We start from the raw sequence: 27,141 nt of genomic DNA on the forward strand, positions 1-27,141 counted from the left end.
CAGTGTTCATCACTGTGGCTCTCCCAGGGCATCTAACCAGGCCCGCATGTCAGGGCTGCCCTGCAGCCAACACACCCAGCCATTAGGGGCTATCGTTTTGCTACAGAGCCTTTGTCTGGCTTACAGCTGAACCTAGCATGGATAGGGGATAGATCCCATTGCCATCAGGTCCATGTGGCCCTCTTCTAATTTTGTGTCTCTCTCTGTAGCAACTCCAGAAACTCCCCAGCCATCTCCACCCGCGGGCTCAGGGCCAGAGCAGTACAAGCTGCTGCCCGGAGCCATTGCAACCGTGGCGAAACAGCCCAGCTCCATCCCACAGCCTGCCATCACAAAACAGGAGGTCATTTAGCAAGCTGCAGACCGGCTGGCCTCGTTGAGAAGACCGTGTGGGAGAAAAGCCCGAGCTGCCTCTGTCACTGTGAAAAGAGAAGCCATCCAGAGGTCCTCGGGCACAAACACACGGACTTGCTTATTGGACTAGTCCACCACTACCAAAAGCTGTCTTCCTGCAGCTATGGGCAGCGCACGCCACGGAGAGCCTCGAGTCACAGAACTAAGGTTGAAGCCTTCCTGAAACCCTCATTCCTCATAAGAAGGGCCAGATTTCTGTCTGCCTCCATTGGGAGGTTTGCAGGGACTGGCTGTGGACAGTGCAGCTGGCTGTTCCCCATTGCTGCCTCTCTGCGTCGGTTCAGCATGCACCAGACCCTGTGAACAAGCAATTCTCCAAACCAAGACACTGTGCTGTGCAAAAGGAGGGCCTCCACCCACAGCCATGCCAGCTCCCCAGACAGCCCCCATCCTGCCAGACTTCTCGGAGGTGGCAGCTGCCCTAGGAGCATTGCTGCAGGTGAAGCACACTGGGGTTTGCCCAGGCAGCACTGAGAGAACGGTTCCTCAGCCTCAGCTCACCCCAAACCTTACCATGGTCACCTTCCAGCAAACTAAGCTCCCAGCCAGCTCTACCAAACCTTCTCAGCTGATTCAGGCACACCTGCCCACTGGGATTTTCCACTATTTGTATCCTGCTGCCTTTTGAGGGGTTTTGCTGTTTCCATGCCATGGCTGCTGTCCCACCACAGGGCTCAGAGAGGCAGCCAGATGCCTCTCACTCATCATCATCATCATCTTCAGGTAGAAGATGATGATGATGATGATACTGAATCACGAGAGGAAGAAGAGAGAGAAGTGAAAAGCTACTCAAGAAGAAAGATTTTTTCAAACTGGAGCCGCTATGAGGATGCAGAAAAAGAGGGACAGAACGAATGTGGGGAATCACAGAGAGGAACAGACTTCAGTGTTTTGCTTGAACACTGCCTCCTCACCACCCAGCATGGGAAGCCAGGGAATGTGGGATGGGGCCACCCCAGCACAGGCTGTGAGGGTGAGAATTGCCTGGGCCTCACAGACAGACTCCTGAGTGCCAGGAGTGTTGTAACCCAGGAGTTCAGCTCAGACCCTTTGCTTTAACGCTAAGACGTGCCATATGATCTACGTGTCCAGTTCAGTGACACTCCCTCCTTAGAGTGGGTGGCTGATAACAGATTTATAGGGCTTCACAATGTGATAAGAACTCATTATGGCTCCTCCAGACCTCAGCAGGTTTGAGAGCAGAGCCTCAAAACACAGTGCTTCGAGTCCCACAGCGAAGACCGACAGAGGCCAGGGAAGGGCCCTGTCCCACCAGAGCCCCTCGGTCTGCCCCAGCCTGCACAGCCTAGCCCCCGTTTCCCTGTGCCTGCCTATTTCTGTTACTCTCTGAGGCCTGCCAGGGCCGAAACCATGCAGGTTTGACCTTTGGTTTACAGCTGAAATCAGGCAAGGAGCCCTCCCGTCGCCTCCGCGGGCACGGCCTCCAGGCCTCTCCTCAGGTTCAGTTTTGGCAGCACCACAGCAGAGGTGCTGAGAAAACCTGGAACGAATGTTTTTTTGTGAGAGAAGGCCGACAGCAGATGCACAGCATCTGTGCCCTGGAAAACCCAGCAGGAAGGAGAAAGATCCTGGTTTAGCACTGGGGCAACAGCAGCTCTACCGAACCACAGACTGCGTTCCTGCGGGTCCCGGCTATGTGGGGTGGTGTGGGCCCTGTGGGGACATGAAGCTGGTGGAATCGCAGCAAAAATGGGGCCTGGGACAGGTCCCCAGCAGGGACGAATCTGAGCCAGCCACACCAGAGGAGCTGCAGCTCTGTGCCATGATCGCCAATGCAAACATGGAACACCTCGCCTTGCGCCCACGGCGTCAGAAGCGTTGTATCGTCCCTGAGAGCTGGTGGCATTATACTGAGTAATTTATTGCAATGATGAGATGAATCCAATCATTTTCTGTAAATTATTTTGTAAATCACATTGATTATTTATAATTGGGAGATTAAATGCCAAAAAAAAAAAAAAAAAAGATTAACCAGGCTGTCTTTTCCAACTGCAGCAACCTTTTTCCCCGTACGTAGAGATACTCTGTGGGGAATCACTGTGGTCCATTTGCACCGAGCATTCCTCGATACTGTACATTAATTTTTGCTGGTTACTGCCTTCCAATGGAAACAGAGGAATATTTCTTCACTAGAGTTTGTATTCATAAAAAAAAAAAAAAGAAATAAATGCCAAAATATTTTCTAACTTTTCCCAGACAGATGGATTTCTTTCTTCTGGGAAGATTTATTCTAAATTCAGGAGCTCACCTCCCTGTTGGTCTGAGCACAAAGCATATGTGTATTGAGGAAAAAACTAAAAAACAAGTGTTTGATGTCGCTGCCAGCTGTCACTATTTCACGGGGAGCCTAATGTTAGCTGGTGTCTGTCCTGAAGCCATGTATGCTGGAATCATAAGGTTGAATGACAACCCCAATTTTCATTAAAACAACCACGAAGAATAAATATTTACTTCCATGATTCCAAAGAGCTTAAAAACTTCAATTAACCACACTCTGAGTGCCAAGCGATGGAAGCTAAAATGTTATTAGCATTTTGAACCCATTAATTTCTAAATCCCTCTCGTATTTTAAGGGTCGTTTTTTAGTATTTTGGGGCAATGATTCTGCTTTGGTTCACACACAGCCAACCTACTGCTGACAGCAGGTGCAGTCAAAGGCAGAGTGAGCTTATAGGGCACAATAAGACAATAAAGTGAAAGTCAGCTTGTCACCAGTTGTAAAGGTGAAGAAATGCCCTGACAATTAGAGAAGACTCCTAATGACCTGCTCTGATCACGCGAGCCTGCTCTCAGCTGCAGCATTCCTGGCAAGATAACAGGAAGAGAGGAGAGAGGTCTAGATTGCTATAAAGATTTGGTATCTGGGGAGGAGCAACATCTAGCATTTTAAGTGCTGATCCACCTGAGATGCCCTTCATGTCCCCCCATCTCCTGCCCCTAACGTGAAGTGAGGAGGACAGTCCCACCCCAGGCAGAAGGGCTTGAGGGGCAGCCTGGTTTTGCAGCCTGCTACTCACATCACGAGCCTCCTTGTGCATCCAGTGACCTTCCAGTTAGTCATGTTGGTGAAAACATCTCATACCTGTCAACAGGTATGAGATGCAGCTATGCTTGAGGGCTGTAAGGAGACAGAACTTAAAGTTTGCCTTCACTCAGACACCAAGGGCCCAGAATAGGGCAGGCCTCAAACAACACACCCCAGCACCTACGCACCCTTCCCCAGCTGCTGATCCAGAACCCCAATGCCATTGCTAGATGCGTTATATCAGCCCAGACACAGTGGCTGAGTGATTAGTCAAGAAAAGGAAAAGGAGTTAATTCCTTGCCTTTAATGTGGAATAAAACCCAGGACTGCTCTGTCTGCACAGGAACCCCGTGACCCACAGTTGGTTTCACCTGGGTATATGCCCTAATAGCTCTGCATATGCAATATCAAATCTTTGAAGCAATAAATTCTCCTGGATTCCTTCCCGTGAACTGTTCTATCAAGGTTGCCCTTTACCTGGTTAATCTTAAATCAGTGCAGTCCCTAGAAGATTTTTCTCATTGCTGGATTCAGCTTGCTTGGAAAAAAACCTACAAACAGCCCCAGAGACAACTTTGTCCTTATGAGGTATCCTCAGTCGCAGCCCTCACCTCTTCTGTCGTTCCAGCCTGGAATCACACTGAGACACTGGTTTTGCCATGCACAGGCTGTGTTTTATCCTCCTGGGCTCCCTGGAGCCTGCAGGCAATGTCCCATGACACAGGGGGTGGCTTCTGTAAGGACAGAAGTATTGGCTTTTGAGACAACTTCCTGACATTGTTTTTGGACAAAAGAGCCTTTTACTGCTCTCTTCTGTGCTTGCTACCTAAACTGAGGACATTATCCCAGAGATTAGTATCTCCAGCTGCAAGATATTTTCATGATGTTCAAACAAAGATCTGCAGAAGCGGTATTTTTAGGTACTCTGGCCACTAAGAAATGCATTCTTTTCATATTCCTTATATAACCCTCATATGAAATCACCAACAGGCTTTGGAGCCTTTTCCACAGCTTTCATATCTCAGTGGAAAGAAAGAAACAAACAAAAAAATGGCAAATGAGCTTTATGGCCTGCATATCATCTCTGACAAAAGCAACTATTGCTGCTATTAAACTTGCAAGTGCACACACAGGCACAGATAGTCATGAAAAACAAGAGGCAGCTGGGACAGCTCAGCAACGTGGCACTGCTGAGCCAGGCAATTCTGAGTGCCAGGCTGTCAGGTTCCTTCAAGGCTGAGTGCAAAAAATACCAACCAGTTTGGGAATTCAGGCCGTGCCCTGCACAGTCCCCTTCTGCTCCGACAGACTGGAGAGGGAAGGGTAAGGTGTGGGTACGTTTAAAATCCCTCTCCCCATTCCTAATTCAGGTGTGACCCTGACAGCCATAAACACACCTAGCACCTGAAAAATTGCCAGCCAGGCCAATAAAGGTGGCAATATACTGTCAGCTTTGTTACGTGCAGAGTGAGCAGGGGAGCTCGGCACAAACACGATGGCAGTCATTTCCTGCAGCTCGGTGCCCTTGTAGGAAAAAAAGAGGCTGCTGCGGTCACCAGCATGATCCCCTGCTAAAGCCTGGGAGGTGGAGAGCTCTTGGTCTGAGCTGCCTTGGGAAGGCAGGTGATTTGGGAACTGTATTTCCAAGGCTTACTCTAGTTTTGGGCCTGGAGTGATGCCAGGTTGGCTGCTTCATCAGGTTTCAGAGGCCTGGGGCCACCCCTGCTGCAGGTGGTTACTCACAGAAAATACAGGCCACAGAAACTGCTTCACTTCTTCCCACTGAAATAAGGGCTTGTGACGGGTACCAGGCTGAAAATCCCCAGAGCAAAGCACCCAGTCCAACCCAGGGAGCAGCAGTGCTTCCTTCATCCTGCCCCCACCGCTTACAGGCTGGATTTTGGAGGAGCAAAACCGAGTGCTTGTGCTGCTCTAACACAGCCCTCAGCGCTGTGGCATCGACACGGAGGTGCTGGCAGGACACACAGCTCCCCGAGCAGCACATCCACAGCACCCAGCAAGGGCTGATCCCGCCAGGGACCCATCCCACCACGGAGCCAGCTGCTTTCCTTCCGCTCTGCAAAGACACCGGGAAGCATGATGGAAGGCTGAGAAAACACGGTCTGTTCAGAATAAATTAAACTACAGAAATCCTGTAATATTTAAAACATTCAGAGGCCCTGCCAAGCACATTCCGCACCGAGCTTTTGCGAAAACATGGTTAGTCTTGAAGCTAGTAAAGCCAAGGAGGAAAGAAATCTTTTCTCAGGTCTTGGGATGGGTACGGTTGTGTCTGTCACACTGTGACCTGGCTGCAAGGCCGACTGCATGTGAGCATGACTTTTACGTGGCTGGGAGGGGGTCTCTGCCTGCATACTGCTGCTTCCCAGGCAGATGTGACAGCTTTGAATGTGTTTGCATATTACTGACTGTTCCCGTAGCTTTGCATGTGGCTCTGGCCCGCCACACGTGCAGAGCAGGGGCAGAGCTCTGCAGAGGGATGCTTACTTCTCAGAACCAAAGCTGAGATCCCCTTCTCACCCCAAGACACACAGGGCAAGAGCAGGCATGGATGACTGGCTGGAAGGAGTCTTCCAGGCTTTGAGACCATGAATGTTTATGGTAATTTAGGGCATATTTTCACTTCACCCTCTTTGTGCCTGTAAGCATGGAGGAGTAGCTGTTGGACTGCATCACAGCCGAGCACCCCACGGGCCAGCTACCACATCCAGAGCAGGCTTGCACCAGCCTGGCATGGCCCTGCTCGGTGGATAAATATTGTCTGCCATTCCCCAATGCTCCTTTTCACCCTCCTACTCTGCTTCAATAGCAGAAACTCAGGCCTGGGACACAACACGGCCCCACACGTGCGCAGGCCTCGCCCAGCATCATGGACTGCTGGCTCTCTCTCGTGGTGCTGAGCTGCCCAAAGGGTTTGTGTAATCCACAGGGCACCAAGCTTCCACCTGCACCCCGAGGGCCAGAACCCCTCTTGGCCTGAACTGTACAGAGATTATCTTTATTACAGGACTGTTATGTTTGCACAGTTTAGCGACTTAATATCAGTTTAAAGCCTTCTCTGCTAGCAGTGCTGTTTGAAGTCATGCTCTCGTCTCAGCCTCAGCTTGCCAAGACTGTAAAATGTTTATTGCTAATGGTGGAAAAGCTTGAAGAAGCCAAGATAACTTTCCCAGGCTGGGTATTAAGACTGTTTGGATAAGTAAATGAGTGAAGAGTATTACATGAACTTCATTAAATATCAACCAACACCAACAGCCATCCATTTATAACACAACGGCAGGGTGCGGGAGCACCCAGGAGCAGCAGAGCTGAGAAAGGTATGAACCACAAGTGATAGGAGAGAGGAACACGAGAAAGGCTGGATTCCCCATGGGGTCCAGGTGTGGCTCCAAGGTCAGGCAACACAACTCCTGACTGAAACTCATGCAAAATACAATAGATTTGGGGCTGATGAAGTAGTAGAGCACTAGAGCTCATCCCCTCTCAGCTAGGGATGTTTGCACGCATGTGATGCACTACATCCTCCTCCCTCCTGCAGCCATGCGTAAGGCAAAACTCTCCAACTAGGGGAGGACTGTTGGTGTTTGTTTCCATTTTTTTGGCTTTACTTCCTTATAGCCATGTTTTGCCTTTACTGGTTTCTAGTCACAGGATGCCACACCACTTAAACTACAGAAACTCTTGCTACTGTTCCCATGATTTCACATGCCAGCACTTTAACAGTCCCCCTGTAACGTGGCTCAGAGCTTGAAACCTTCACTTTGATTCACCACCACCTTTGAGTCCCACATTCTCCACATAAGGAAAACTGGAGCCAGACAGTTACTCCATTTGGAGACCACCCCCAAAATGCACATGTATTTCATCTCTAGTCCTTCTTCACTACACAGCATTCTCATTTCTACTTATTCCTTCCTTATATATCTTTCCTTACACATCCTTCCTTATTCTCCTTTATTAGCCCAAGGCTCCTGCTCTTATTTTAGTACCCTTTAGTATCACCAATCATCCCTGCTTGGTCCCAACACCCTGTTGCAGCAGCTATAAACAGATCTGGTACTGTCTCCCTGCTAAACCATCCTCACTAGTACAATTCCAACCAAATTCTGCACCTGTAGCACAAATTCCTGATCACAACTCCAGCATTTCCTACCTCTTTGGTGTTCTTAAGCCTTTTCTCAGATCACCTCTACCTCCTGCTAATTTCAAGCAATTAGCTGGGATTAAATGCAACTGGGAACCTCCTTCATCTGTGAGGCCACAGACCTGCCTTCCAAACATGCTCCTTCTCCTTCCTTCCAGAGGGATTTTACCTGTTCAGAGACAGCTCCCTCCAAAATGCATCCACAGCTGTCAGCTTCAGGCTCTCACCTATGCCCTGGGCCTCCACATCCTGCCTGGTTGCTTTTTTCCTTGTGCTTCAGGGCTCTGGACCCAGGAGCTGTAAGAATGTAAAGAGGGGCAATGTAAGGCCTCTTGTTCTCCCTTGTGAAGTCTCTTCACAACCTCATTTATCCCCTGATCTACTGAAAAGGGCACAAAATAACATCACAAGCAGGCCTAATTCACAGAGAGCATCCCAGCACAGGGCACCAGCTTGCCCAGCTGCACCCAGCTCTGAGCTGGCTGGACCCAAAGTCGTGCTGGACTGAAACACTGGCAATGGGTCAAACCCTGTATTCCCCTTCTCCTGAAACGTCTCTCTGCAGGTGAACACCTGCAGCATATTAAATTGACTGCCACATTGGTGCATCTCTTGCCTGGCACGGTGTCATTGCAATCTTTTCAATTTCAGAAAGGTGAAACCTCCAAGAGGAGTAAATCAGGGCTGAATATCAGATGCTACAGAAAGGCCTGGCTTCCCATTGAGGGCTCCCTGGGCTCCCACTGTCCAACTGTCCTCGACTCCCTCTCCTGGCTGCAGGCACAGGCTGCAACCCAAGGCAGGAGCAGCGCCCACCGCCCCACAGGGACTCCCCAGGTGGGGCACAGAGCCCAGCGGGTGCTGAGCCCCTTGCGCCACCTCCCTCTGTCCATGGATCAGGGGGGTAAACGTGAGCCCTTCTTTCCCTACACCCTCACTAGCCCTCTCTCCTGGACCATTTTTAAAGCAGCAAGCCTGGGGTGGGGCCATTAGTAGTAGTACTAGTAGTAGTACTAGTAGTAGTACTACTACTAGTAGTACACCACATTTCATGCCCCACAGTCTGCATTCCTGGGTTTTCTGCCCTCTCAAAACACAAAGCCAGCTCTCCATTAGTGCTGTCTCCCTCTACCCTCACTAAAATCCCCCCTGTAGCCCTCTTCCCCATCCCAGGAGCTGGCTCCACTTGCCTGGACCCCGCTGTGGGGCCCCCCCAGCCCCTCATGAGCAGTGGCTGCTGCAGGGGGGCACGGCCAGCAGGACGGGAGGCGATCCTCCCCTCTGCACAGCTCTGGTGGGGCTGCGCCTGGAGCTCGGTGTGCAGTGCTGGGCACAGCACAGGAGGGAGGAGAGCTTCTGGAGAGGGTCCAGCGTAAAGCCATGAAGGTGTTTAAGGGATCGGGGCATCTGTCTTACAACGAAAGACTAAATAAACTGGGCATGTTTAGCCCACAGAAGGGATCTCACCAACCTCTATCTCAACCTGAGGGGACAATGCAAAGAGGATGGGGCCAAACTTCTCTGTGATAGGGTGAGGGTTAATGGCTAGAAATTGAACCACAGGAGGTTTCATCACCGTGTGAGGAAGGACTTCATTGTGAGGGTGACTGAGCACAGGCTGCCCACAGGGGCTGTGGAGCCTCCTCCTCTGGAGATGTTCAAACCCTGACGGGACGCGGCCCTGGCTGTCCCTGCTGGGGCAGGGGCCGGGGCAGACGACCCAGGAGGCCCCTTCCCACCTCAGCCCTCCCCCGGGAGCCGCCGGGCCCCGCTCCCGTCCCCGCGGCCGCACGGGGGGGCCCGCTCCCGGCTCTGCGGGCCCCGAGCGGGGCCGGGCCGGGCCCGGCGCTTCCTGGCGGCCGCTTTGGTTCCGGGGCGCCGCTGCCTGGAGACGGCGCTGCCCAGCGGGGCCGCTCCGGTACGGCCGGGCCGGGGGGTTTGGGGCCGGGAGGGACGGAAGGACGAAGGGATGGAGGGAGGGGACGGAGGGGAGGGGAGCGGAGCTGCCGCTCGAGCAGCCGGCACGGGCAGCGGAGGCTGGAGGCTGGCGGCCCCACGGCCGGACCCGTGCCGCAGTGCAACAGCAGGAGCAGCTCGGGGGTGGGGGGCACGGCGTGGTGGTGTCCCCGCTCCGTGTCCCCGCTCCGTGTCCCCTCCCGGCCCCAGGGGAGGCAGCGGGAGGCCGGCCGGGCTCCTGGCCTTGCTGCTTGGCACGGGGAGCGAGGTGCGGATGAGCAGCGGCCTGCCCCGCTGGCCCCGCAGCGGTTGTGTCCCCCGGACCCGTGCCCCCAGCTGGGTGCGTTTGGGGTGCTGCTGCCACCTTGCTCAGCTGCATGGGGGGGGTGCCCGACCGATGTGGGGTTTGCCAGGCAAGCTCCTGCAAAGTCCTGTCTGGGTCTGCCTGGGAGAGCTCCTCAGTGCGATTTGACAGGTTTTTGGTACAGAACCCAGCAATCCTGCCTAACCAGGGCGCCTTCGCTTTGCTTTAGTTTCCAGCTGGATGTAGGAAATACACATGAAGGCAAATTACATTCTGTGTTTTGCAATGGAGCCGTGCAGTTCTGGTATTCTTTTTGGATTTGGCTAGGTTGTTTTATACCTGCTATGCAGGATAAAGAGATTAGAGAACCTGCACTTTCTAATCCCAGGAAGAGAATTTGAAAGTCTGGGCTGTGCTGGCGGTAGTGCTGGTTCTTGCAAGGATTTCTCTCTTTGGCAGGGAAGTGGAGGGATGCGGGACATAAGTATGTAAATATTCAATACTAGTCTGTGGGATTGTTTGTCACTTGTAAGCTTGTTTTTTGACAGATTCCTGCCACATCATGTCAGGAGACAGCGACTGCACGAGGACGAGTCCATCAGCAGGGTCTCTGTCCGACAATGAATTCTTGCCAGATCGGCCTAAGTATGTTTGCTCGCTGTCTCCTGATCTCATTACCAAAGCCCGCGAAGAACTCCAAGAGAAACCTGAATGGAGGCTCCGTGACGTGCAGGCGCTCCGTGACATGGTGTGCAAAGACTATCCCTCCCTGGGGACGTGCCTGGACGATGCTTTTTTGCTAAGATTTCTCAGAGCCAGGAAATTCGATTACGATCGAGCTCTTCAGCTTCTGGTGAACTACCACACTTGCCGGAGGAGCTGGCCTGAGGTCTTCAACAATTTGAAGCCGTCTGCAATAAAACCTGTCCTAGAGTCTGGTTTTGTCACTGTGCTGCCTTGTCTGGACCCAGAGGGACGCCACATCGTCTGCATCCGTCCAGGTACTAAAATGCATGAATAGCTTCGTTCTCCATCTTCAAGGTGTTTCTGGGCCAAAAATCTGTTTCCTACTCTCCTGTGAACACTGGTTACTTACACAGAGTACGTGGGTTCTCTTTGAAACTTGAACAGCTAACTTGCGAAGGGACACCTCTGTCATTAGGCAACGTAGTACCAGTTCCTTTTCCTGTTTCAGCAATAACTGCAGCTGAGTAAAAAACAAAATGCAGTGAGATGGGCTGATGAAACATAGGTGATTCGAGAAAAAATGTGTAGTAACTCAAAATGAAGCAGGGCTGCTGGCTTATTACTTGCTTTTACAGTGAGTGGAGAGAGGAGCCTGTGGCTGTGACTCCAGTACAAATAATCAGAGGCTTCAACGTGCTTTTGGTGCTGCCAGGCTTGCTGTAAATCTGTCTTCATTCATCCTCCTCTTTTCCATTTACCTGCTTTCTTTCTGAGCTGAAGCTGCTTCTAATGAGCTGTGCTGGGTAGAGAATGGGGTTCTTGAAACCATTGCCTTTGCTCCTTGAAGTAAACATGAGTTGCCATTTATCTCTTGCTTAAGAAAGGCTGCTCTGAACTAGGACTGTGGCTATTAAAGACTAACTTTTAAGAGTCCAGTAACATAGAAAATCAGTTTTTGGAATGTGTATTGTTAGCTTATCTGTACTTTCCGACTTACCATCCATGTCTTGTAACCTCAGACAGATGGACACCCAGTAATTATCCGATTACTGAGAACATTCGTGCCATATACTTAACGTTAGAAAAACTCATTCAGTCCGAAGAGACCCAGGTGAATGGAATTGTAATCCTGGCAGACTACAAAGGAGTCAGCTTATCTAAGGCGTCTCATTTTGGTCCTTTTGTAGCCAAAAAAGTGATTGGAATTCTTCAGGTAAGACCTGAACTGGTGGGAAAATAAGCTTGTGCATTGTAAATGACTGCTTCTGTGTCTAGAGTTCTTGACTATGTCACCAGAAACTCAAGCAACTTGGCTTTTACCAGAAGAGTTAGAACATGTCCCTGTCCAACCAGTTTCTCAGACCCTTGCCAACTTAACTTGCTTCTCCTGTTTTTAACTCGTGCTTCCCTAAAATTAATTTTGCATTAGAAATGCAAACTTTGAGTTGGAACAGAAAAGGCCAGTTCTGCTAGCTCGTGATGAGGAACAGAGCAACGAGTTACAGTTAGGCAGAGGACTTCACTTTGCCTGAATGCTAAGGAATGTCTCTTGTTATTTAAATGGTTCCTTCCTAAACATGTTTCTGTCAGCCCCTGTGGATGGAACGTGTCACTCACTGACCGCTGGGCAAGGGCAAGTGCAAGTCCTGCTGCAAAAATTTTGCAGAGGATTTTTGAATGTGTGTGATTTGGGGAGGATTTCCATCCAGCCCCTGAAAGAAAGGGTTCTTCAGCACAGAGGGCAGCAAGAGACAGCAATGAGAAGGATCTCAGACTACACAGTTGGGAGGAAAGTGACAACAAGCAAGTTAGAGAAAAGGTCTAAGCACAAGTGGAGCTGTAGAGCATAGGAAGGTGAAGGCATAACCTGGTCAAAGCGGCAGGAAGTTCTCACGAGTTTAGCTGATGTTCTACCCTGCTATATGAAGGAGTAAGATGAAAATTTCTCTTGAATGGATTTATTTCCTTGTTACTTTCTGGTCTGAGCTGGTTCTATTTTATGCTGTGTCTGTGGAGGGATAACAAAGGATAAGGGGAATAAGGAGTTTGTGGAGACAAGACGAGTGAGTTTATGAATGTCTGTGTAACAAGTCACATAATCCTTAAAATTATAATCTAAATATGTCATTAAACTGTCTGAGCCCAGCAATGGGTGTCTGCTACTGTCAGTGGAAGCTATTAACAAAACAAAGAAGGTAAAGGACAAGGTGTGGGTAACATATAAACATGTTGCATCAACCTTGCTGAACTGCATCTCCTGAAGGAGGAGCCAATTCTCTGACCTTCATAAGGAGAAAAATACTCCCACAGTGCATGTATCTGCTTTTCAGCCTAAAAATGGACTGCTTTCTTTGTACAAGTTGAGGTGATCATAAGGGAAAGAAACTTCTCTGAGGCACGTGAGATCCTAATGCTGATCATGAGCTTTTGGCTTGGAAAGCTTTATGGAAATTAATTCCTCAGCACACATCTTGTAGCTAACTGTTTTAGACTGTGGGCTGTACAGGAGGCGCTGTGTGCTCGGCTGGCAGCAGATCTGGTTGTCAGCCCTGCCTGACTGCATGGAAGGGCAGGGAAGGAAGAAGCTGTAGTTGCAGAGCCTGTTTGTAGTTTGTAGTTAGCATGACAAAACAGTTGAAATGGCAGAAAAATAGGGCTATACGATTTCCTCCTCCTGTAAGTGCACATTTTAGATGTGCTTGGTACCCAGACATCATAGCTGGACACACAGAAGCAACCTGTGTTTGGCTCCCAGCATGGTGCACTCCTCAGAAGCTAGGAACATAGGGTCACAGAACAGTTTGGGTTGGAAGGGACCTTAAAGACCACCTAATGCCACCCCCCTGCCATAGGCAGGGACACCTCCTGCTAGACCAAGTTGCCCAAAGCCCCATCCAGCCTGGCCTTAAACATTTCCAGGGATGGGACACCCACAGCTGGTGCCAGTGCTCATAGTAAATCACATAACTCTGCATCCTCATCAGGATTGGGAACACCCAGAGGACAGTGCCTGTGACTAAGCACAGTCACTGGTACCTCACTCAGCATCTTTCTTCAGGGAGACAAACATGAGAATGGAGGACTTAGTGGCAGCAGTGTTTCCCAATGTTTCTTGTCTCTCACCTTTATTTTTATGCCCACAGCCCTGGTACTGCTCCCTGTTAGAAGGTGCATTTCTGTTCCCTTATCAGCTTATGTTGGTATCTCAGATGAAGTCTGGGAGCCAGTGGGTTGTGCTGGCGGTCAGTCTTGGGAGATTTTAATAAGAGGAAAACGGCAGATGTTTTAAAACTGCATTATAAAAATCTTCTTTACCCTTCAGGATGGATTTCCCATTCGAATAAAAGCTGTTAACATAATAAATGAACCTCGTATATTCAAAGGCATTTTTGCAATCATCAAGCCTTTTCTGAAGGAAAAGATAGCAAACCGGGTAAGGATCTGCATCATTTTAACGTTAATGCTGGTGTTTTTAAGTTCCTTGCTTATATCTGTTTAAAAATCTCACAGCTAGAAAAATCTTGGTGCCACTTAGCTGATCTTACTGGTCCTTTCTGCTTTAATATTTAAAAAAAATCCTGTTGGGAAAATTCTTCAAGAGAAAGAAGCTTCGAGGAGTTTAAATACTGGCATAACATTAACATGGATATTTAATGCATATGCCGTATAATCATGACATTGATTCCACCCCTGGGGTTGGGCTGTCTTGGCAAGTAACACTGTGCTTCCAGGGTGGTATCATAGGAGACAGCGCTGTCCTTTCCTTGTACCATAGGACTGGACGTAGTTGCAAAGAACGATGCCCTTTTCCACAAGGATAAGTACTTCAAGTGCCACAAATGGGCTTGGGGATAAACTGAATATAGAATTTCTGCAGAGACTAGCAAATCTCAAGTCTTTTTTGCCGGGATTTAAGCTGCTCTAGACTTGGCTCATCTCAAGACTCCTCTCACTAGTGCATCCAACAGCACCTGCCCAATGTTGTATGCTGGCACTTACATCTAATGGCATCAATTCCAGAATTTGCTCTTTAATACAAAATAACCTCTTTAGCTGACTATATGCTGCGCTGCTTGATACACACTATTAAAGCTATTTTTGTCTTCCCTCTCTAGTTTTTTCTTCATGGCTGTGATCTGAATTCCCTTCATCAAAACATTCCTCCAGTGATCCTGCCTGAAGAATACGGTGGTACTTCGGGGAAGCTGGATATATCAGCATGGAATGAGCTGCTGCTGGCCTCTGAAGAGGATTTTCTGCATGATTTCTCACAGCTGGTACTCCCATGTGACAGCTCTCCCCAAGACATGCTAGTGAGTGGGGATGCTGATGAAAAACAATGCGATGATTCCCTGCGAGGCATGAAACCTCAGCTCTACTACTGTTATTAGCAAATTGGTGAAGGGAACCTTTCCTTTTAAGACCTCTTCTGTTCTGATAGGTGATGTTGTGAACTCTGCCTTACTCCTAAACCCGCAGTTTAGGAACAGACTGCTGAGGCACTTTACACTATAGAACCAAAGGAAGCTGAAGAGGGCACAATGGGGGCAGGGCAGAATTCACAGAGGAAAAAGGCAAAGAGCACAGAGTTGCCAAGTTACACAGAATACCTAAAGTTCATTAACCTCTGTGGATGATGCAAACCTGCCTGTTGCTTCTTATGATAAAGACAAAAAAGCAGGATGGTAAGCTTGATAATTTCTTCTCCCCACCCACTAAAAGTGACAACAACCATTTGCTAGCTTTGTGACTGTCCATTCCCTTCCCCTTCTAAAAACACCCACTAATCCAAGAAAAACAATTGCTATTTGCTTTTGAACCCTGTGAAATGTAGTTCAGTTAGCAGAGATTGCTTAAAACAGTAAGAGTCTAACTTCGCCAGTCCCCTATCTCTTGGTTCAGAGTGTAACTTGGCACTTCTGGAATACCCAAATGAGTATTTGGCTCAAATTAACACCAAGGGAGACTTTTTTAATCCAGGAAGACCAGTATGGAAATTCTCTCTGAAACTTCCTCACATGGGGAAATTAACTATTATAACATCAATATCAAGGCTTACTATAAACAGATGCAATCTTCATTTGCAGAGAACAGTAATTTCCTCAGATCAGGATCTTCATTTGCAGAGAACAGTAATTTCCTCAGATCAGGTAATAAGGCTTTTGAGTGGCTACAACTCCAAATACTGAGGTTTGAGACCAAATGAGAAAAAGCTGTTACCCACCTTCCCACATGATCAGTTGTTCTTTTTCTTCAGCTGATTGCTATGAGGAATTTGGTAAGTAACTCTCATGTAGAATTTGTAAGGCAGCTTTGTAGCAGCTGGCATGACAGAGAAGGCAATACTTCATGTAAGAAAGCAAGGTGCTTCTTTAGCTTGTTACATTTGACAGATTTTGAACTTAGGTCTTTGTGAAACCAAATGCAGACAGGCTGTTTGAAAGCACATTCTTCAATTTCCTGGTATTGTAGCATTTTGTTTCCTGTGCTTGTCTGCTTTTTTGTGAAGTGTTACAACTTCGGTTTCAGCTTTTACCTCTTTTGTCTTTGTTCTTGTATGAAGTTAGACTTTAATGATCTCTGTAATATTTACCCATAGCTTGTATGCCTGTGCTTAGAGGTCTTTGTCTAGAGACACAGCTAAGACTCCAATGTCAAATCAGGGTAAGATATCTTATGTCTAAATAAGCTGTTCCCACTCCACATTCAAATGTTGAATGACCTAGAATTAGAACATAACTGTCACACACTTTTAGCACTTTTTTTGCACTATAAGAGTGCAGAGCTGGAAACCTCACTAGGACCAAGAAAGCGCACCCAATTTTTTCAAGGTGAAATACTTCACTTCTTGGTGAAAAAGAAATCCCTTCTACCAGGAGACTTATCTCTAGAGCACTTTCTCTGGCTGAAATCTTTATTTAGTGCCAAGTGTGATATAATTACCGGTTTTGTTTCTGTAAATATAAAAACAACAAAAGTATCTTGAGAATTTCAGACTTTTTTTTTTTTCCAAAGTGCCAAACTCTGTTTTGAATGTCTTTTTCTCCTCTCAAACCCCCTACAGCATGATTGCACTGCTAAAAACCTTCACCACCACAGTAATGAATTCCTGACCTGGCAGCAGACCTCATCCTGGAGCTAAGGGTGGCAAATGCCAGACCTGTCATCCAAGCATTATAGAAGGAGACTAGGTTTTGAAAAGGGGTAAGCCACGAAGCTTTTTCCTGGGCAGCAGTTCAGAATTTCAGTGGGAGGAAGGAACTCATCACTTGACCTGCTTTAGAACAAAGGTGGGAACAAATTAACTTCCCTCACTTAAAGCATCTGATTTTTTCCTACCTTTATAAGGCATCTTGATGGTTATACCTTAAGCAGAGGAAGAAAAAAAATACCATCTTCTGCTATATAAAATAAGGTAAAAGAGTAATGCTAGCCACTTTCTCCTCATCCAATTCTGACCAGAATTGGCTGCATGTTTTGCAGAGATTGAATTCTTTGTACCACCTAGCAAGACACATTAATACACAGTACACGACTTCAAGGTAAGTGGCTACCCAACCTGTTTAATTGCCAGAACACAGAGACTGCTCTGGTGTTTGTATTCTTTGAGTGCCTCTTGTACAATTAAATGCCACAATGTACAATTAAAAAAATATATTTTGAAAGATCTACTATAGGAACAGCTACTTTGATCCACTTATACAACTACTAGAGAGGAAAGGTGAATATTCAAAATTCAATTTTAATATCCCTTAAAAAAAAAAGTGGTGGCCAACAGAAGGTGGCACTTGAGGAACCTTCAAAGAAACCAAACCCTTTTCCAGGGTCTTAGATTATCTTGCATGGTAGAGAAAACAGATCTTACCCTCCCCTTTTCAATTCTGCTTACAATGGAACTAAATCATTTGTTTTATTTTTAAACATAACAGGTAAGGCTACATTATCCAAGCTGAAAATAGCCTGTGATATGCCTCCAGAACTTTATCCTTAAAGCTGGATGCTTGATGTCAGGATACATGAACTAAGACAGGCTTACCTGTGTCAGTCATTTAACTAATATTCTAGATTTGCTCTTCCTTGGCTTTAGAATTTAGAGTTTACTAAGTTTGCAACTCTATGTCCCTTTTTAGGTTTGTAGCCAGTGCTTAGCTTGTCTAACAGCAAGCACACCTCTGTCTCATACATACCTGACAACAGAGCCAAGGAGTGTTCTTTGAGCTTTAGCACTTATTAGCAAAGAAACAATTTTGGTCCCTGAATTTCTTGTCAGATTACTTAAATAAACACTTGCTTTAAATATAGCCTCCTGATCTGCAGAATAGATATGAAAAGCTGTTTAGCTTGGTGGTTGTGGTTTTTATCCCCCCCCCCTTCCCACCTCTTCACAGCACTAAAACTGATGTGATTCCCCCGCTCCCCCCCATGAAATAGCTTTGTTTCCAGAGGTTACATGCCTCTGGAAATCCATCCCTGCTAAATGCAACACATCCTAAGGAAAGGTACTCAAACTGCATTGGGTCGTCATGGCTTTTGGCATTAAGTGGGACAGCAGTTAGCTGCATACTGTACATAAAAATACTTGAATTTATACTCTTGCAAATGGGTGTTACAAACCCTGAGGTATTTTCAGGAAGTGGGTGAAGTATTTTTTTTTTTGTTAAATCATTTTGGCATGAGTTAATCAGTGTTACTCAAACTAATAATTTTGCCTTTTTGTTGTATGTGGGCCTAGAGGTGTTGGGTGGTTAAGTGTACATCTTATTTTGACAAAATTTATTTTTATATTGCATTTTATAAAATGGAGTGGTCAAAATGTGTAATTTTATGATGCATGACTGGGTGATTAAACACATTATTGTAACAGCTGCTAATGTGGTGTTTTGAATACATTTCCCTTGCGTCATCTTGGAGTATTTATTGTAAAATCAAATAGCAACATATACTTAGTTCCACACTAAACACATGCTTGCAACTAAGTATAATTGCCAAGGAATTACATTAGAAAGGGTGTTGATTTCTACTGCAGAACTAAATTTTACTTGAACAGTACCCAAGCAATTTCAAGGAATAGGATTTGACATTCAGAAGAAAATCACATGAAGGTGCGCTTTCAAAATACATCATGACTTACTGTTTGCTGCATGAGAAGACATCCACTCAGATCTAAGTGGTGACTGTAGCAGCTAATTAGCATTGTAATCTTTAGATGCAATATTTTGCAGTAGAGAATAACTGCCCCAGTCCTCAACACTTTTCAACAGAGCTGGGTAAGTTTCAGTAGTTACTTTTATTCAAATGAGTTTACAGTGCAAATGCCTTAGTGCCAATAATAATCATCTCGTGTACACTTTTATAAGCATACTAGACAAGTGAAAATTACGTAGCTCTATTTTCCACCATAATCATGAAGTCATTTAAGCTAGTCGTACACTTACTACTCAATATTTGGCAAACATACTAAGAAAGATTATCACAGAAGTTGCCTCTTAGAAAGAGAAAATTTGTTCTTAAAATGAATTCGTTAACAGCTTTTCAACCTCTAAGTTCTGTTGTTTTGGTGAGGAGTAAGGTTTTTTTTGCCACAAAACAGAAAGATAAGTATCACCAACTTCTGCTTTAAACAAAACCTGAATGTAGAAATTAAGCAGTATGGCTTACACTTCCAGGAACTGAAGTGTTAGCATTAGTGCATTATGCTGAACATAACTTGTTCTTTAAAATATATTAATTCATATTTAGCTAAATGTTGCTTCTGTTCAATATTAAGGTTGGGGCTATTGGACAGAACAGATACTTTTTGTGCTTTGACAGCACAGCTGTAGTGAATTTTTAAAACAGTAAAAAGAGTTAACCATGAGTTAAGGTTAAAATAGAAAGATAAACGATAATTTTGATCCTGCATCAAGCATTGTGCAATACGTAACTGTCCATCCATCTGCATGTTAATATTAACATAAGAAGAGACAGTATTTGCCTTAATAACTAAAGCAATACATAACATTTTGGCTTTAAGCAAAAAATTCCCCACTTTTGTAAGCTCAGACATGTGCAGGTATTTAACTGAAGTCCCTATTGGTGAGGACAAGGGGAGCCACTAGGGTCCAAAGGTAGAGAAGGAGACACAGCCAGCTGGAGGTTATCTTCACCCACACAGCTGGCCACTTACTTGTCATCGTTTTAAAATCCGCATCAGGGCTAAAAAGCAAAGAAATCAATTATTAGATATCTAAGACTCCTTCAACCATTACTTGCTACCTCTCAAATCACATCAACCTCAGACAATTCAAATCAGACTCAGATGGGGCACTCCATTACCAGAGCCCTTCTGGGACCACAGTGAGAGAACTAAAGGAACAGTTTCCCAGGGCTCCATAGTAGGCCTGTTCCTCCCAGCTCCCCATTTTCAAACCAAACCTGCTTGCATACACTGATGTGCTGCTCCTAAAGAAAGTCTCCCAGTGAGCTACAATATCAGACTCCCAATAGTTGCTGCTCTGTAAACATATTTGCTAATTTACACAACATTGCAGTCCTGGGGAAAGCTATTATAAGCTGCAGAAGCTAAGGATAAGTCTGACTCCCAGCAGATGTAGGAAAACATCTCTCTGTTTAAGTGGCACAGCCCTGGCATGGCTTTCCCAGGGTGAAAACATTAGGCAGGCCTCTGACAAACTTCCCAGGATGCCCCTTTAAGCCGAACTCGTATCTATCCTTCCTGCTGCTTACATAGTAAGTCCGGTAAGCACAGTTTCTGCCCTTGCAGCTGAAACAGTCCACTAGGAGTACAGCAACTGATTTAATTTTTTGCCTTTTCTACAAGTTTTTTTTTTTTTGTCATGTCTTTAATTCAGCAACACAAAATTGAGAAGCCACAGCTGTAATGCAGCTGGTGTAGGAACAGCACATAAACAACTTGGCAGAGTAGCCAGAACAGGAATCTCCTGTCCCCCTAGAAATACCGGCTAGCACATGCCACCTGTCATTTTCTGCCTTGCTCTTACCTGTACCAGTTCGTGAGTGTCATCATGATATAAAGAGAGGCAAGAAAGAGCATGAAGTGGAAGAATGTATAGCTGTACTGAACACCATCCTTCTCATTATCCACGACACGGCGCACTTCTCCTTCCTCGGCAGCCCCGCTGCCTGCTCCCCCAGCCTCCTCCAGAATTGCACTGTCGCTTCCAGACAGCATCAGCTTGTTCACTTGGCTGTTACTTGAAGAGCGAATGCTGCAGGGTAACCCAAAGAAAAAGATGGTTACGAACTACCTTTTCAGGTAGCTATGTTTGCTGATAAAAAAAGCAACAGATGAGATTGAATGTCTGGGACTAGCCAATTGCATTTTTTAATCCATCTGGAAACATTGAGGAAGCTCCTTGAAGAGAGCTGTTTCAATCTGAGCTTTCATTAACCAAATCAAACAGTGGTCCTAGGCCAGGCCTTATACCACAGAGTGTATAACCCTATTGTTATCAGAATTGGGCTAATAAAGCCCGTATTTATGCACAGAACAGCATGCAGTTTCATTAGTTGTATTTGGCTTGGGCCTGGGACCACAGTTAGACATGAGCAAATGCCAATATATTTTTCACTGGAGCCGGAGTCAAATCAAGAAGGCAAGCAAAACTCAATTGTTTGTCATTTGATAGCAGCACAGATCCTACCTGGAATACAGGAGGCAGAGAACAAATATAACCAATCCAACAATACTCTGGGCATCCCACCACTGCAGGGACTTGGGTGGAGCTGGAGTAGCAGGTACAACTGTGGTGTTGGCTGGAAAAACTGTGGGTGTAGCTATCTGGGTAATGATATTCAGCAAACTTGGGTTACAGTTCCGCTCTGAAAGGGATTTTGAGGCAGATTTAGATGAGGTGAGCTTTGCAAGCAAGTAGCTAAGAAAAGATGACAGAAACTTGCAATTTATCATTCCCTTTAATATCTTCAATTCACCAGGGGCAGTAACAGCATGGAATATTTTTCCTTCTTGTGAATTAGGCAAGAATTATTTAAATAATAAAATCAGAATGCCCTCAACAAATACCCAAGTTTATTCTTGAAAGAGGCAATTTGATGGTTTCACTAAACTTAGCTTTACTTTCTGACTAGATTTTATCTAGACAGAAGATCAGCAATGCCCACACGGTGATCTGTAATTGGGTCACACCAATAGTTTCACACCAAGTAACGTCACTCCGGACAATCTGGTACTTACCAGGCTCGTTAGACATGGCTGACCACGTGAGGTACATGGTGTACAGAGTAATGATAGAGGACTGGAGGAGGCCAGAGTGAGGCTGATATTCCTGTTCAAAGACAAGATGAGATGAAAAGGGTGGCTTTTACCTACAGCTGGATGAAACCCTATGGCCATAGATATAACAACTGTTGGCATTTAAAACTAAAGTTTTTAGAAATGCATTTGGCTTTGTTCTGTTTAAAAGACAGGAAGAAACTCCTTAGAGCAATACAATGTATGCAGCAATAACGCAAACATGGAAGGAATACGGAAACCAAACCCAGTTCTCCTGTGCTGAAGATTCAGTTACAAGTTCTAGCCAAGTTAATCCCAAGTTGCTTAACAGTTCTCTAAATACGGACCTAGCATATGATTTATTTGAGCAATAGTTCAGAATCAAGTAACACGCAAGCTTTCTACTGATATTAAACGCTCGTACTCATTGTTTTGAAGCCATAATTTTTTGGATCCCCAAAGCCACACCAGCAGTGACCCCACCTCCACCACCGGAAACAATGTCCAGAACAATGTGAGCCAAAAAAAGCCTTATCTTCAGGAAATACATCACTATATAGTGCATCACTTTCAGATCAAGGTCTTTTCTTTTTTTGTTTTTGTTTTTACATCTTACTTATTTCTCAAATATCCCTAGCTAGCATAGCTATAATAGACAAACTTACAAGTTCTTATGCCTGGCTGAATGAATATGACATCCTTCTTACATCCCTGCTTTGCATGTCAGAAGAAAATAGTAAAGAAAAAGAGTACCTGAACTTTTGGAAGGATAGAAACGATGGATACAGCAATGCACAGGAGCATATTAATGCTTATGAAGAACTTGTTTTCAGCGCAATCCTCAGGCTTTGTGTAGAAAACATAGAAAAGCACAACAAAAACCAGTGACAAGCCATAGAACAAGCTTGTACAGGACAGCAGAGCTGGAGGGGAAAAAATAACCGTTAGAATAAAGCCATAGCTTAACAGTACATCTAAGGTACTTCAGTGGCTAGCTACTGCTGTAAATGGACAGGCCCCTTCCTTACTTCTAAATCTGGTTCAGGAAGCTAGACTAGCAGGATATATTTTCATTAGGTATGGCCAAATGTCTGCTTCAGCTCACTAAGCAGCGCAGCTCAGAAGAAAGTCAACGCTGCCATCAGGGGAATAAGAAGACCTGCCTTCCAGCTGCAGGGTAATTGCTTTTACTGGGTTGTCAAGCCAGCGTCAAAGAGCACTTTTTGCACACTTTAATCTATGATCTACTGTTTACAAGCCCTGAATTTCCTCTTCTATGCTAAAGGCCACCTGTTTTCATTCCCATTCTGCTATGTTCTTTACAAGAAGCTACAAAACGCTGTCGCAGCATTCACAGCTGTAACAAAGAACCACAACTGTTGGTGCTCTGATTTTGGTGGTCAAGTCAGTGGCGCACACTGTGACACTGTGTTGGAGAGCAGCCACCATCACTGACATAACAGACTTCCTGAGAACATCAGCAGGGGAGGCGACAAGGCAAAATCAGAACTAAAAAGATCCAGGCTGCTAGTTCTGCACTCACTCCGCAAACCAGACAAGTTAAGTATTGTTTATTACTACTGTCAGACCTGCTAGTCGCAAGCCTGGAGTATTTTACATTTTATTTAATGAGAAAATGGCAACACTGCAGTTATTAATTCCCAACGCTTACAGTAGTGACTCAGGGAGACTGTAGTGTATAATTCTAGGACATGTTTGCAAACTAGCATATGATATTCTGCAGAGCGCTGGCCAGCCAAAATAAATCCCTGCTGGCTTAAGATTCCTACCTGCATACCAACATTTAGAGTTTCCCTCCTCCATTCTCTCAACCCAGTTCTCATTCCAGGAGTGAGCGAAGTCCACGAGAAGCACCAGCTGGATAAGAATGAAGCAGAAGGCTCCAAAAATACCTACAACAAACCAGGCTAGAAAAGAGAGTAACGAAAACAAGCTTAACTTTCATCATTTGCATGTTAACCCAGGAAATAAAAAAACACCTATTTCTAATTATACTGCAGACAAGTAACAAAAATAAATCTGAAACTATATTTTGAAGTGTTATTTGCTTTGGCCTCCATCCTGCAGAATCACGTGAGGAACTGCTGCTACCTTACAGCTGTGGTCTACTCCCGTCAAGCTGCGCGTGGAAATGCTTAGCCCTGGGTGTTGTCAGAATGAATTCCAGATCCAAGTCAAGATACCTCTGCGTCAGTAAGCGCCACAGGGCCACATTTCTTTAGGGAACAAGAACCTCTCGAGTGCCTGTGATGTGGCCAGACAGCGGAGGTACCCGACGGCAATTTTTTTCAAAGGCTCTGGGGTAGTAATTTGCACTCGTTGCAGACAGCACGCTGAGGGCTCTCATCAAAACAGCATCAGGAGGCTCAGCCCAGCAGTTAGTGTCAGAGCCCTGTATTAGTAACAGGCAGCGCCTATGGGCTTGAGAAGAGATCGCTTCAGCTGGTCACTACAACACTGGGCAACCAAAATATTAATTCTAAAGAAGGACAGAACCTGCATTTTCTACAAGGTAACTTCACTATCACAACCATAGCCCAGCAAGTCTTGAGAAGTTTTGAGTTTAATAGCAATTAACACAGTAAGGATTTTGTCACTGTACCTCTTGTGAAAGGCCCTTCAGGAATGTAAAACGCCCCGACCATGATGCCCACAATGGCAGCTATTTTGAAGAACCAGAACCTTAAAAAGAAGAAAGTTCACAGTCTTACTCTGCATACAATATTCAGCTTTTCCACAACATACCAACAGTTTGCTGCACACAGATGAATGTCTAAGAAACAAACCCAAAAGCTGTGTTCAGTGGGATTACACACAGATATTTACCAAATGGGGGAGGAATGCAAACACAAAGTGTTGCACCTGGGGCAGAAAAACTCCACGCAACAGGACAGGCTGGGGTCAAAGGTTTGCTGTATGAGGAGCTCCTGCTCCAAACAGAGCATAGTTCAGCAGCAGGGCCTCGCAGGGGGGAGAGCTGCACTGTTCAGCTTGGAGAAGGGGAAGAGGGAGACCCAATAGCTGTGCTCAGCTGCCTAAAGGAAGGTGTGAGGACTCTTCTTGCAGGTGAAAGGGCAAATAGCAACAGACAAGTTGCAGAAAGATGAGTTACAGTCAGATATCACAAAAATAGAAACATGGGCTGTGCAGAGAGGTCAAAGCAACCCTTAGAGACGTTCAAAAAAATCAGAAAGGTCACAAACACCTGCTCCATATTGGTCCTGCTCTGATAATTCATTCATGTAGCCCAAAACTAACTCAGTGACAGCAGGAAACTGGAAATCAGAGCCCAGTTTCTGCTGGATTAGAGTCAGAGTAGTGCCCTGTGGACAAGCCAAGGAATGGCACAGAGAGCACAGGGAAGGGGACATAAACCACCTGGCACCTGACATCTCTGCTGACACACGGAGGAGTCATCACCTCCCTTCTGCATTAGCAGCGATGTCTGGCTTTCCATTATCAGTGCATCGACACGCTACACAAACAGGAAGCCTCTTAGGAGACCGAAGCATTGCTCTTTATTCTGTTCAAAAGAAACTCCAGGCTATCTACGTATACTTTAGCAATTCTCCACTGTGTTCAGCAGAGAAACCTGAGAGAAGAAAGAAGGGAAACTAGTCAGGAGACCAGAGAGGCAGCTTACAAACATACCCATTGTGCACTGCTGCTCTTGGATCGTTACTTGTTTTCACTGCTATCATCATCAGCGATAAGACAAAGAAAAACACTGCCATGGCAAAGCTGATTCGATAGACAGCTCTGTAGCCAACAAACACATCGCAGCTGACAAAGCCGTTCAGATGTGGGATCAGCGTGTGAAGCCCCTCGTCACAAAATCCCGGCACCTGAGCAGAGACACATTTAGTGGTGAATTAACTTCTGTGTTTGCAGTTACAGTCTTTAAGCACTCTAACAGCTACGTTCCTCAGTCAGCTCTCTGCTGGGACATCTGTTAACAAAGGACCTTTTGCTCTGCCAGCCCGCACAGAGCTCATTGTCATCTGTTGCTTCCCGAGCCATCACTAAAAGCATTCAGGAAGACTGAGATAGCAGAGCTGCAGACAGCGCTGCCAATAGCCAGCCATCTCTAGGGTCTGGTCGAGTTTCAGAGACAAGGCATTCTGAAAAATGCACACTTAACGAAGCGCCTGTTTCAGGCGGGAGCCGCTTGGTACATGCAGGTTCTTAACTCGGGGGCGCTGCCACCTCAGGAATCACCTCGGGGACCACATTCTCGGCTCCGTTGCGCTCCGACCCAAGCACAACCCACCAAGAACCGCTGCCACACGCCCCGGCTTTGCTAACAGCCGACACCCCCCCCCCCCTCCCCGTACCTTTTTCAGCTGCTCCTCCATGCCCGGCGCCAGCATGATGCAGGCGACAGCGGTGCTGAGGAGGAGGAGGAAGGCGTAGATGAGGCGGGTGACGGTGGAGTTGCTGCTGCTGGGGCAGCAGCGGCACAGCAGGCAGGAGGCGCCGCCGCACAGGCACGGCACCTGCGGGACACGCACAGCCCGTCAGGCCGCAGCCCCAGGGGGACCCCCGAGGAGACCCCCGAGGGGACCCGGGCTCCGCTTCCTCGCCCCGGCGCCCTCCCGGTGCCCTCCCCCCGCCTCCCCCCGTGCCCCCCCCGCGGCCCCGGCCCTGACCCAGCTGCCCAGCGAGCACAGCCCCAGCACGGCCCCCATCGCGCCGCCGCCACCGAGCCCCCGCCGGCCGCTTCCTGCTTCCGCCCTCAGCGCCCGCCGGCCGCCCCCCAGCGTCGCCGCCGCTCATTGGTCGTCCCCGCCACACCGCCCGCCAATAGGAAAGGGGGAAAGCGCGGCGGGAGGAAATAGCGCCCTCCCGCCCGCTGCTTATGTCCTTTGACAAGCGGTGGTCGTGAGGAGGAGAGCGCTGATTGGATGAAGGGAAGGGAGTGGGTGGTTCCACTAGCAGCGTGACCAATGACCGAGGCTAATTGGCGTCAGGGCTCTGATCGGCAGGTCTTGTAGCCAATCCATACTCGCCTCTCCCTGAAGCCACAAGGGGCGCTGCGGCCGCCCGGCGGTTGCCCTGGCAGCAGGCGCCACGGCGGCGGGGCCTGGGGCTGGGCCGTGTAATGGCGGGCGGCTGCTGAGGGGCGGCTCCCTGAGGGGCGCTCCCAGTCCCAAGGGAGCGGCCCCAGCCTGCCGGGCGGTTTGTGGTGCCACAAGCACTCCAGGCTCATCTGGTCCAGCCACCCCCTGCCACCAGTGTCACCCCCTGACCCATGTCCCTAAGCACCACGTCCAGCCTGTAAAACCCTTAGCATG

General features: G+C 47.1%; 3 protein-coding genes across 7 annotated transcripts in view; 2 read left to right on the top strand and 1 right to left on the bottom strand.

Annotated features, from left to right (window-relative positions):
- The window catches only part of HNF4A (hepatocyte nuclear factor 4 alpha), a 34,730-nt gene extending 32,105 nt beyond the window's left edge, over positions 1–2,625 (top strand). For all 3 annotated transcript variants that reach the window (XM_068700335.1, XM_068700333.1, XM_068700334.1), the window contains exon 10: positions 210–2,625. In XM_068700335.1, coding sequence (XP_068556436.1) covers positions 210–352 — 143 coding nt within the window. In that variant the 3' untranslated portion in view covers positions 353–2,625. The remainder of the gene's footprint in view (positions 1–209) is intronic.
- Positions 2,626–9,275: 6,650 nt separating this feature from the next.
- Positions 9,276–18,435, top strand: TTPAL (alpha tocopherol transfer protein like). Of its 3 annotated transcripts, none has more exons than XM_068700775.1 (6): positions 9,276–9,543; positions 10,434–10,886; positions 11,592–11,785; positions 13,895–14,005; positions 14,688–14,885; positions 15,699–18,435. In XM_068700775.1, exons 2-6 carry the CDS (start codon positions 10,448–10,450, stop codon positions 15,759–15,761), a joined length of 1,005 nt encoding a protein of 334 aa, XP_068556876.1. In that variant the 5' UTR covers positions 9,276–9,543; positions 10,434–10,447; the 3' UTR covers positions 15,762–18,435. The 3 variants fall into 3 exon arrangements, with proteins under 3 accessions (XP_068556876.1, XP_068556875.1, XP_068556878.1); XM_068700774.1 differs by having other exon boundaries at positions 16,637–18,435; XM_068700777.1 differs by lacking the exon at positions 15,699–18,435 and having other exon boundaries at positions 9,354–9,543; positions 14,688–15,234.
- Positions 18,436–18,840: 405 nt separating this feature from the next.
- SERINC3 (serine incorporator 3) lies at positions 18,841–26,654 on the bottom strand. Its single transcript, XM_068700768.1, has 10 exons — positions 26,497–26,654; positions 26,182–26,343; positions 25,499–25,692; positions 24,450–24,529; positions 23,617–23,754; positions 22,580–22,749; positions 21,788–21,878; positions 21,237–21,414; positions 20,574–20,801; positions 18,841–19,767 (listed from the first exon to the last, which is right to left on the bottom strand). The coding sequence occupies exons 1-10, from the start codon at positions 26,533–26,535 to the stop codon at positions 19,629–19,631; spliced, it is 1,419 nt and encodes a 472-aa protein (XP_068556869.1). The 5' UTR covers positions 26,536–26,654; the 3' UTR covers positions 18,841–19,628.
- Positions 26,655–27,141: the final 487 nt, after the last annotated feature.

This window comes from Anas acuta, chromosome 16 (assembly GCF_963932015.1).
Source record: "Anas acuta chromosome 16, bAnaAcu1.1, whole genome shotgun sequence".
Classification (NCBI taxonomy): domain Eukaryota; kingdom Metazoa; phylum Chordata; class Aves; order Anseriformes; family Anatidae; genus Anas; species Anas acuta.

Coding starts and splice junctions, on each gene's coding strand:
- SERINC3 (XM_068700768.1), bottom strand. CDS start 26,535: ATGGGGGCCGTGCTGGGGCTGTGCTCGCTGGGCAGCTGG. Junction 26,344..26,496: donor TGTGCTCGCTGGGCAGCTGG/GTCAGGGCCGGG, acceptor CGTGTCCCGCAG/GTGCCGTGCCTGTGCGGCGG. Junction 21,415..21,787: donor AGCCATGTCTAACGAGCCTG/GTAAGTACCAGA, acceptor AATCCCTTTCAG/AGCGGAACTGTAACCCAAGT.
- TTPAL (XM_068700774.1), top strand. CDS start 10,448: ATGTCAGGAGACAGCGACTGCACGAGGACGAGTCCATCAGCAGGGTCT. Junction 10,887..11,591: donor CATCGTCTGCATCCGTCCAG/GTACTAAAATGC, acceptor TTGTAACCTCAG/ACAGATGGACACCCAGTAAT. Junction 11,786..13,894: donor AAGTGATTGGAATTCTTCAG/GTAAGACCTGAA, acceptor TTTACCCTTCAG/GATGGATTTCCCATTCGAAT.